The 11855-nt window shown below is 39.6% G+C and overlaps 1 protein-coding gene across 1 annotated transcript; it reads left to right on the plus strand.

Moving 5' to 3' along the window:
* Positions 1-4570: 4570 nt before the first annotated feature.
* ears2 (glutamyl-tRNA synthetase 2, mitochondrial) lies at positions 4571-10442 on the plus strand. Its single transcript, XM_037093694.1, has 10 exons — positions 4571-4963; positions 5663-5818; positions 5940-6129; positions 6265-6415; positions 6546-6867; positions 7035-7143; positions 7954-8107; positions 8222-8352; positions 8445-8580; positions 10154-10442. Exons 1-10 carry the CDS (start codon positions 4819-4821, stop codon positions 10247-10249), a joined length of 1590 nt encoding a protein of 529 aa, XP_036949589.1. The 5' UTR covers positions 4571-4818; the 3' UTR covers positions 10250-10442.
* Positions 10443-11855: the final 1413 nt, after the last annotated feature.

Consider the following 11855-nt stretch of genomic DNA (forward strand, 5'->3'; position numbering starts at 1 on the left):
TTAACACAAAAACCAGATGATATTTTACTTTAATTACGACAAACTGTGACTTTCTTGACTCAAAGAATATTTTCTGAATTCAAAAACATCATATGTGTCGTTCATGGTACAAATCAAGCAGGACTGAAGCATTTTTTGTGTTTCTCCATTCATCCAAAAAGTTTTTCCTAAATAAGGTCCCATGAGGGAAACTGGAACAGGAGTGAGTTGTAAACCTGACGGAAAACTGTTCAGACAAATGTGTCAGCAAACAATTATCTATTCTGACATTTTGCAGACATCCAGCAGCATTAGTGTAACAGGATTTGTACCATGCAATTCGCCTGTTTTTAAGACCTGGATATGACACTAGCCTAGCTTTCATTGTTATATATAAACTTATATTCATAAAACTCAAAGGTAATGCAGCAGCCTAACAAGCATTTTCCCCATTAACCACCTTATTAAAAGAGAAGTCTTTGAAAATACTGACAGAACAACTTGCAATGCAAACAAGGTTATTTGTGAACTTTTGGTCCACTGAGGGTTCATATTTGAAAAAACCTCAGGCAGGGAAAAGTGATTTACAAACCTTTAAGTTCATGAAAATATGACATCTATGAACCAAGAAGAAATTCATGGGTCAGACCAGCAGGACAAACAGTTCTATGTATAGTCAGTGAGCGACGTAATCAGGAAGTAAACCTGGAAGCTAGAATGGCACCATCCCTGGATCCAATATCAACCTCTATAAAACATGATTCCTCTTGATTCCTCACACACACACACACACACACACACACACACACACACACACACACACACACACACACACACACACACACACACTCTCTCTTTCATCCATTGTTTCATTTGCTGTATATTCCAACGTGCATTCATGTGTTACAATAAATCACCTGTTGAGCTGTGAGTGTTTGCTCAGGATCGGTCCTCCTCCTCTCACACATCGGTCACTCTGGCAGGTGCAATACAAACACTATTCATATTCTTTGTGATTCATTTTCCATTTCCAAAGGTTGAGCTTAAAGGTTGATGCTGAGAAAATATTCGATATTGTTTATCCAACAAGGTTGGTCAAATGAAGTCACACATCCACACACAGATACAAGAGATTTACATTCCCTTCATCTCAGTTTTCATTTGAGTTTTAAAAATACATGTTACGTATGAAGAAGCAGAACATTTACTGAAAGGATTTTAAATGTTAATTTACCTATGAATGACATGATTGTGACTAAAACTGTTTTTTTTTTTTTACACATGGATGTAAAAATCGTATTGTCATCTTATAGAAAATGACACAACAAACTTATTGTCGTGAAAATCAACTTCACATTGACGAACTACAGCTTTTTTTATTCTACGTGCATATTGAAGCATCAGTGATATAATAGTAATAATAGTGATAATAATACTAATAATAACAATAACAATATAAACACTCTGAAAGGAAGTGTTCTTAAATAGTACTTTTACTTCTGATGTCTTTAGTATATACTGTAGATAATATTTTGCAACCTTTTTTAAAATCAATTCTTCATTAACTGCCGTCACAAGTCTGTCATTTGTAAACTGAATTTCCTGAAATGTTTTTTTATTTTTATCTGTCCTAAAAGTTTTTGCCGGCAATTGAATCAGTCCATTTTACAAGTTTGTGACTGAGATCAAAATTAAGTTTAAAGACAGGCACGTTTACAGCAAGAGGTCCAGAAGAAGGAGGTTAGGAGGAAGGAGAGAAGCTGTAGGTCCAACGCTTAATGTCCAAGTTTCAATCACTGCTGTCAACATTAAGACATTAAGTAAAACCAGACACCATCTCAGTCCAGTTCAGAAAACATAACATGACAGAAGCGAGTGACAACAGGTGAACTCCACCAGGTTTAATGTGTTAAATTCCTTGAGTCAAACAAGGGAATATTTCAACAGTTCACCTGTTAAAGCAAACTCTTCTCTCATCTCATGTTCCCGATACACACACACGATTTGGTATCACAGCTGATATGATCCCATCATAAGATGGTCTCTGCAATCCTGTCGAGGGATTTTCCCTGGTTATGAGATGATATCACTCACTGATTTCACTCATCAAGCCCGTATCGTAACTGATACGGGCTTGAACACACCAGTTTAATGAGGCAGAGTTCATTATTCCCACGGCTCAAATCCCCAAACAGCATGTTGTTGCCAGAGGTACACACTTCACACAACAGGACGGACCAGATTATGGTATCCAAAGATTTAACTTGATTTTCAACCTGATCTGAAGATATCCATCATTGTTTGAGCAGCCAGTGAACACACAATACATGTCTCAAGCTCCTACTGCTCTTTTTCTTTCTCTTACATAATAAATCAGTCAGGAGAAACTGAGATCTGATAGCTGCGACAGACTCGGCAGAATTAAAAATTATTACATGGCATGAAATCAAAGCTGAATCTCTTACCGGATCTTGTTTTGTGACAGGAGTCCTTCAGTAACGTGCCGATGTTTGATTCTCTCTCTCTCTCTCTCTCTCTCCTGACACCAGAGTCTCAGGTGCACCAGTGTGCTGCTGAAGGGTGTGTTGTCTTGTGACGACAACGCAGGTGATGATGGCTGACTCCCCTTGTGCTGCACAAGGGGGCAGGACAAGAAGGATTCCTCTGCCTCAGGGTTTGTACTTTTAATGTATGTGAATGTGCGTGTGTGTTAAAAAAAAGAGACAGAAAAGAGAAGAGACACAAGTATAAAGTTACACCTGACTCATGTTCTGCAGGTTACCCCTCCCTAGTATTTCTGTTTGTATAAATAAGCTTCTGGCTTTGTCTACATGAAGGCAGTTTGGACTGAAAATAAGAGTTGACCCTCACAGAGATCTGTTTTAAAGACTTTCATAACAAATCCCACGATACATTTCAGCAGGAGGTTTCTGTAAAATCAAAATGTGGACTGTCAATATCGCAGACACACACACACACACACGTGATCACAAGCTACACCGCGAACTATGTGCACACATGCACATAACACACACACAAACACAAACACACAGACACACACGCGTGCATGCAGATGAACTGGTTAATCTGGTTTGTCAATCTCGTGAGGCTTCAACCAGACACTCAGTAATCAGTGTTATAGGAAGTGATTCAGTCTGTATAAAGGGATACAGTTCAAGCGCAGCTGCAGAAAAATAGGAAATTGGTAACAAGATATTCAGGTTGATTCATAATTTGATGAAGGGGAAGTTCATATTCACATCCACCACCGACATATCACACTGACACAACTGAATAAACAAGCTGTTCTCAGAGGTATGTCGCTATAAAACTGCATTTCACAAAAAGAGTTTGTTTGTTTAATTTGTTAGGCATGAAAAAAATAAATCAGTGTAGATCTTTATCTTATGACTAAAAGTTCTTACCAAAAACTCCACAGTGCACCTTTAAGAATTCTATAAGATCTTTTTCTATAATTCTATAAGAATAACATAGCACAGATATTGTATTTAAAAGAATATTACACGAATGTACGGCTCATGCGTTTGACCATTTTTAAAGCTGCTTAGCATTTTAATAATAAAGGAATAGATGGACGTGTTAGGTGTTACGGCCACAACAGAACAAACAGCTGACGACCTTGTGACCAGAAACCTCTTAGAGGATTTGAGATGCTTTGTCTGGAGAGAAGACACCCTCTCCTCCAGCCTGGGTGGGCAGAATCTAATTACACTGATTATAAATCATGGATTGATGGGTTATGATACAATTATCTTACAGTGAATCTACCTTGTTTCAAAAAAACAACTGTGATTCCTATTAATGATCTGAGCAGAACTCCATGTGATCATGGTGACTGAGTGATGTTTGTGTAGGGTTTTCCTCTGTGGCTCCTCAGGTCTCTGCATCATATGACATCTCCCTCTACTCTGCATCCTCATGATTATTCCCCAGCTGCTTCTTATTGCTCCAGAGTCGTCAAACTGAAGTGAAGTGAAGTGACTGACAATAGGTGGCACCACCTGAGGAGTCACTAGTCAAGGTGGTGTCTCCTGCCGCCACCTGCTATCGGTTTGTCAGGGACAGCAAATTCAATAAAAAAAAAAAAAATTGGAATTAAATTGGAATTAAGGATATGTTGAACATTGCAAAATAATCTCAAATCTCAATCTCAACTAATGTTAAAGAAAACTGACTGTACTACAATACAGTAAATATCATTAAAGCAATATAAAACTACATATACATGAAGAGACACATGTAATTCCAAAACCTAAAACATGACTTTCACTGGCCCACAACCTGAAGTACATACTGTGTGTCACCACTTAGTCACAAACACATTTAGGCCTCAAGTATTTGTCCAGTAGTTTACCTCCAGTGTCTTTCCATGAATTTGCACTCTCAAAGGATTAAAAATGGTCATAAATTGTACGATATATATTCTGACTTCATCCTGAAGCCTCAAGTAAGTGTTTAGCTTAAAAAAAAACCCACCGGATTATAATGTGTAAAGTCAGCTCAGTTCTCTTTTAGAGCCAATAATGAAGGATGCAGTTATAAATCTCGCCACTTGGTGGCAGTGTGCGCCTTGAGGATGCTGAGTTCCACTTCCGGTCCTGTTTCCACGAAGAAGAGCGCCTCTGAACGGTCTTGAATAATGTTTGACCCAAACAAGCTCCACACTTGCATGTGAGCGACGACTTTTGGTATTTATTATCGTGTTACTGTCATGTTGTCGTCCGCTGAAATGCAGTTTTATTAACCGCCGTAACCTTTCCGAAGCCCGAGTGGTGCCAAGCTAGCTAGCTTGTTAGCTAGACGGCTGTAAAACTTAATATGAAGCTGTTAACGCAGAGATGTGTCCAGTGTCTGACAGCGGTCAGATACAGGCGGGTTAACATCAACCTGAACATCCACCTCATGAGATGCTGCTCCACGGTTCAGGGCGAAGTGAGGGTCAGGTTTGGACCCAGTCCCACAGGTAAGGTCCCCCCCAGATCACATGGTGTTAAAATGTCCTGTCAGGAAATACAGATGGATGGAAAGAAGCTGTTGACAACAACCGCAAGTTCTCCACCAGGGATCAACAAATCAAAAACACCTAATTTCTTTTCTTTGGAGTCATATTTTCATAAATGCTTGATGAAAATATTGGTTAGTGTGCTGCATTAATATGTGCAGCACACTGACCCACTTGGTATCTTAGTAAGTCATATTTTAGGGAGACTTTATTATCGATTTAATTTTCATCCATCCATATTTAGAAGAACAGTAGTTTGTCCAAAGTCTCTGGTTTACAGTCGATCCAGTCAAATTGCTGCATCTTTCTTCCAGTTTGCCTTCTGCATAGAAAATCATTTTTAAAAAGTAGTGTTTTGACATGATTTTGTAGATTTCATCCATAATTTTTGCTTGAAAAGCTTTGTGTAATACATAAACTGCATATCTGACTACCCTCCTTCTATATGCAGTCCTCTGCAGCTTATAATACTGATCCAGTGACTCCAAACTAATGCCGAATTGTATTTCTAAATGACGACAAACATATTTTTATTTCATTTTACTGTATGTAATAAAACATTGTTTCCTATGTGAGCTGTGTAGTGATACCATTTGGCAGAAATGTTTTTTGCTTATTCTGTAGTCTGATGCTCTGACATTATATTGTTCTGTGCTACAGGCTTCTTACACCTCGGAGGCCTCCGAACTGCTCTCTACAATTACATCTTTGCCAAGAAGTACGGAGGCTCGTTCATCCTCAGACTGGAGGACACTGATCAGAGCCGGGTGGTACCAGGAGCTGCAGGGTCCATAGAGGAAATGCTGGACTGGGCTGGTAAGAAACACTGGACTCAAGTCATATGGTTTGTCACAGTTATTGGGTTATTAGGTCAGTTGTAATTGTTAATTAATTTTCCACTTTCTAAGAATGGCAATAAGCTCACTTTCACCTCCAGGTATTCCTCCAGATGAGAGTCCTCGTCGAGGTGGCCCGGTGGGTCCGTACATGCAGTCTCAGAGACTCGACCTCTACAGTCGGACGGCCCAGCAGCTTGTGGAGAGTAATCACGCCTACTACTGTTTCTGCAGCTCTCAGAGACTCGAACTGCTCAAAAAAGAGGCCTTAAGGACCGGACAGACACCTAGGTAGCTAGATAACATGATGCACATGAGGCTTACAGTTTCACCTAATCATGTACTCACAGACGTCATGATGATATACAACCAGGCGGGATGTTTTTGTCAGATTTAAGGAATTTGGCGGTGTATGTCTCTTTCCAGGTATGATAACAGGTGTAGTCACCTTCGGGCTGAGCAGGTCCACGAGAAACTGGCTCAGGGAGTGCCGCATGTGATCAGATTTCGTCTTGAAGAAGGTGTCGAGCCTTTTCAGGATCTCGTCTTTGGATTGAATCATCATGAGGTGGCCCAGGTCAGATCTGTAGTGATTTCAGTCTCTGTTTCACTGAGGTTCATGCTTTATGATGGAGGATAAAGTGCAACGTCTGAGAGGATTAACAGAGTAATATCTGCTTTTTGTTGCCTCTGCCCTCTTTGTTTAGGTGGAGGGGGACCCTGTAATCATGAAAGCAGACGGTTTTCCCACCTATCACCTTGCTAACGTAGTGGATGATCATTACATGAGGATCAGTCATGTACTGCGGGGGTCCGAGTGGCTCATCTCAACCTCTAAACATCTACTCATGTACCGTGCTCTTGGATGGCAGCCGCCGACCTTCGGGCACTTGCCGCTCCTGATGAACAAGGATGGCAGCAAACTGTCCAAACGACAGGGGGACATATTCATTCAGAGCTTCCAGACAGACGGAGTTCTGCCGGAGGCTCTGCTGGATATCACAACCCACTGTGGATCTGGATTCAACAGTGAGTGATCGGGGAGGGAAAAAAAACATGTGATGTGAAGAAACAGCATATAGTTGCACAGTAATTTAGATCTTAAATCATTGATTTGCAAATTGAAGAAAAGCATGTTGGAAGGATTGACAGGGGGAACGACCACATTCTTCTAAATTATTAATTTTGCTTCACAGCCAGTCGAATTGGGAGGAGGATCGATGAACTGATCTCTGAGTTTAATCCCTCAAAGATCACGACACACTCTGCTATGTTAGACCTGGAAAAACTACCAGAGGTCAACAGGTAAGTCAGAACTCTGTTTTTCTCTCTTTTTTTGTGCTGCATTGTCATGATATTTCATGATAACAGGACACAGAAGCTTCCGTCTGCTCCCCTTTTCTGAACACATCAGTGGTACTGAATGGATATGTTGGATTTTTTGCCACACTTACATTGTTGCTCAGTGGAAATGATGATGTCTGATGATCTTTGGTTTGTCAGTTTGTTGGTCCAATACTTGTTGGTCCAAGGGAAGATTTGATATTTTAGGAAAGGGTTTATTGTACTTTGTTAGAGAGCGGCGATACCAGTCTTATATTTATACATTAAATATGAAGATATGCTCAGCTGACAGTTAGCATAGCTTAGCAGCAACAATGGAAATAGCAGGAAAAAGCTAGCCTTGCGTTCTCTAAAGGTAATAAAATCTGCCATCTGCACCTTTTAATAGCCACTCCTTTACCTGTTACATGCCATTTGTTTAATTCATACAAAAACCAAAGTGAAAAACATCATGTTCTGGATTTACAGGAGGTTGTATGCTTAATTTATTCTTGCCAGCGCCTCCTTCACATCTTACCAGTTTCATGAGGTTGCCACAACAGAGACTACAGGAAGTCACTGTGGCAGCTAATAAATTCCCCCCCAATGTACAAAATATGATTTGTACAGATTGTTTTGTGAGAGACTCGGGTTAGCTGTGTCTGGTAGCTTCATATTCACCAGATTTTTTTAAAATTCTGGTATCTAAACAGACTCATAGGAGTGCTAGAATTCTTACTCTTTCTTGCGAGGTCATGATTCATATATCAGTAATGTCTATGTTTGTTTCAGAATCCACTTAAAGCACCGTATCGAAGATGAAGATCAGTGCCGTTTGCTGATCAAAGATCTGCAGGAACTGATCAAGCAGGCCTACCCAGCAGAGATCCAGGACGCAGAAGTACTGCATGAGGATTATATCAGGCGGATGCTACAGTTTCGTAAGGTAACCATAATGGCACGCTTTCTGATATGTAATCAGATCATGCTACCATGTAGTCATACCTTATTTTCAACAAGCCCTCTCGAGTAATACTGAAACTCTTCTCTTCCTCTCCAGGGTCACATATCTTCCCTTAAGGAGCTTGTGAGTCCTGCTTACTCTTACATGTGGGTGCGACCTTCCTTCTCTAACCAGCAGGTGGCAGCGCTCACTACAGAGGCCCAGCACATCACCTCATTAGTGCTGAAGTATGTAGTGTTAATAACTGCATGTTTCACTGTACATTTCAGCTGCACTGTTCTAGCAGCATTATAAACATTTCTGTGTCTGTTTGTTTCAGAATAGTAGCCGAGCGAGGCGAGGAGCTGGACTTGGATCAACTCAGTAAAGATCTGAAGACTGTAGCCAAGCAGACTAAAGCCACAAAATACAGAGAAGTGATGAAGCTGTTACGACTGGCTCTCAGTGGTCTGCAGGTACCTAAAAGACATTGTGTTGCAAACACTAAACGGTTTCCTGCCTGGTGTTGGTTAAACAGATGTGGTAACTTCAAACTAACTTTAACCCAGAGCTTCACCAGCATCTCTGTTTGGGTCTTAAGTCCTTCCTCACACATCAGCTGAGGTGAAAGATCTCAAAACTCAGAATGTTTGTTTGTGTTGTAAAAAAAGTTGTATTCAGCTTTTTGTGGCTCCAGAGGGAGCTGTGTGAAGTGAGTTGACATCTGCTGGAGTGGACGACTGCAGGCTTCAAAATTAAAAACTATCTGGTGTATGGAGTCAAAAGAAGGGAGTGTACCAGACTTCTGAAGCCTGCTCCTCATCTTCGCCTGAGGCTGGCAGCTCAAAGCGAGACTCTGCTTTATTCACATGCTCTTCAGACGGCCCGCAGTTCTCGCAACTTCTGATAAAGATTTGTTTTGCATTTGATCACTTAAGAGTGCCTAAACTTCTTCAACTCGTCAAGTCGTCTACCAAAAAATCTTCGAATTTCTGAGTTGTTCTGACTTGAGAGGGCATTGGTGTAGATTTTTCAGCCCATTATGACACAGTCAGATGCTACTAGTGTTAATTCGCTAAATTTGCAACAGAACTGTCTGTGTTTGATTGCATTGTGGGTAATGTACAGTAGGCACCACGTTTTGACAAATATAGGCAAACTTTTGCAGATTTTCAACTAAAAATGGTCATTTCCATCTGTGTTGCCTGCACCCAGAGCTGCCTGCTTGTTTGGTAGATGCTACTCGTAGTAAAAGTCATTTAGTCTGCAGTGTGTTTTTGCAGAGGTGGTTTTAATTAAGTGTTTATTGCTTTTGAATAAAACAGCTGCAGGAAACCCTACCTTAACTGTATTCTATACATTTCTATGACATGTTCTTTTAAAATCAGCCATGTTAATCACAAGAGTTTGCAGTTTTGTCGACTAACCACAACATCCTGTTATCTTGATCAGCATAAGATAGGAGGACATTGCAATCTGAAACCACCTTTATAACCCCCTCACAAAAAAGTCCAGCATTTCAGTCTCATCTCACTGAGACTGGCTGAATTCTGAGTTTACCCATCAAACTTAAATTAATATGTTTTTCTGAGCCTACCTCAAGAACACCACCTGTGCTATAATATTTTAAGACCATTTTGACTTTCAGAGGAACTAGTACTAGTACTTCTTTTACTTGTAATTTTCATTTCTGCAATTTTGTTATTGAAATGGTATCTTTTTTTTTAAATGCCACCTCAGCAAATGCCATCATTTTTGCCAGCAGTCATCAGAAAAAGACCCTTGCTTGACTGATACGACTGCACGTGTTCCTTCTTTTTTATTTCCATCCACAGCATGATTAAGCTAAAACTTTTAAATAGCACATTTGAAATGAAAGTAATGACTAAAACCTACAGTGAGTCATTCGCCACAGCTACCCTGCAGATTGTCCTAATATGAAAAGAGGAAGTAGAGTCTGATTGCTTTTCAGAGGTCTGTTTTCTAACTGTCTCGTTTGATTGCATTACTTCATTGACCTCTGACCCCCTGCTCTCCTCTGACCTGCAGCAAGGGCCCAGTGTTGCTGAGATGATGGTGTCTTTGGGGCCTGCAGAGATCAACCATCGATTCCAGAAACTTGTTCAGCTCTCAGAGACTAGTTAAAGACTGGACAGACTGTTTCCTCACAGATGGACGGAGACAGGGAGCTGCTGTATGTTGAGCGACACAAGCAACCACCTGGTGATTCTGGTGTCAAAGCTACCTGGGACACGTTTAAAACGAACTGCACCTCAGTGATATACGTTAAACAATGCTTGAATTATTATGAATGTTTTATAAAAGGGATGAACGCTCATGTTTGATTGCTTCACTTATGATCGACCTCACAGGAGCAGCTGACTCAAACAGGGTGAGGATGGGAAGTACCTCGGTATTTTTTATGCAAATGTTCTTAAGAAAATTGTTCTTAACGAACATCAACAGACAGATGTTTTTTTCATTCACAAAAAAAAGTCATGGTTGACAAACACTTTTCCTTCAGTCCGTCAGTCTTGCCAAAAGAGAGATACAAAAGCAGAAGTAGAGTTCAGTATATTTGTGATCAGTGTTGCTGATCATTTTGATTGATAACTAGCTCTTCAGTCATTTTCTTGAATATGGGAAGCTTTAATGTTCTTTCTAAAAGAAAATGTAAGTAATACTAAACCAGTAGTTAATATCACTGGTTAAGAGAAGAAATGTGCTGTATTTAGATTCATATCCTATTGGCTTTATATATTATTTAATACTGATCAAAACTGAAAACTATTCTTTTACAACAAAGACAGCATGGGCCTGAAATAAAACACACTCACTCTACGGATTTCATGTAATTACACTAAGATTATCAATTTTTGCTACTTTATAACCAAACTTTACTACAGTTAAGAAGCAAAATGAACATTTAATTAGGATTATGTTATAAAGCAGTTAAAACTAACTCCAACTCAACCAGCTACGATAGTAAAATGCTACTTTCACATGAATGCATAAGTATTAAGAATTCATTAACATATAATGCAACACTCGTGGGATCATATGCTTTTCTTTACATGTGATGGAGTACTCTTAGATCATTACATTGGTACTTTTTACTGAAGTGTTGGGTATATGTTAGTGTTAGTGTATGAAACCACTCAAATATTGTTTTTACTTAAGTAGAGTATATTTTTTATCACTGTGAACTTAGAAAGGCAAAAAAAATTACCTGGAATGTTGGGCAAAGAGAAACACAACTAGTGATTCTGCTTAACTTGTCATTTGCAGTGACAAAGGAAAGTGCTTGTGAAGACCTTTTCTAACTTGCAATTCAAAAATTAAAGGTGCAACATGTAGTTTTCGGTAAGACATTTTAATCAGAAGACAAATATATTGACTTTTTTTTTTATGCCTAAACAAACTAAATAAACAAATTAATGACGGGAAAAAAACAAAGTGACCTTAAAGGACAACACAGTTGCATACTGTTATACTTTGTTTACATTTTGGCGGACCCTGCCAAACTGTTGGTAATGAGACTTTCACAACAGTTACGGTACTCGGCTAGTTTTAATTACTTTAAGGAGGAAGATCTTCAGTGACAGATTTGTATTTTACACATTTTATAGTAATCAACAAACTGACCTCAAAGCGAAACACAATTACATACTGTTTTACTTTGTTTACATTTTGGCGGACCCTGCCACCTTTTCTGGTTTCAAACAGTGTTCTGGGAACCGCTTGTTTATTC

The sequence above is a fragment of the Acanthopagrus latus genome, chromosome 1, assembly GCF_904848185.1.
Source record: "Acanthopagrus latus isolate v.2019 chromosome 1, fAcaLat1.1, whole genome shotgun sequence".
NCBI lineage: Eukaryota > Metazoa > Chordata > Actinopteri > Spariformes > Sparidae > Acanthopagrus > Acanthopagrus latus.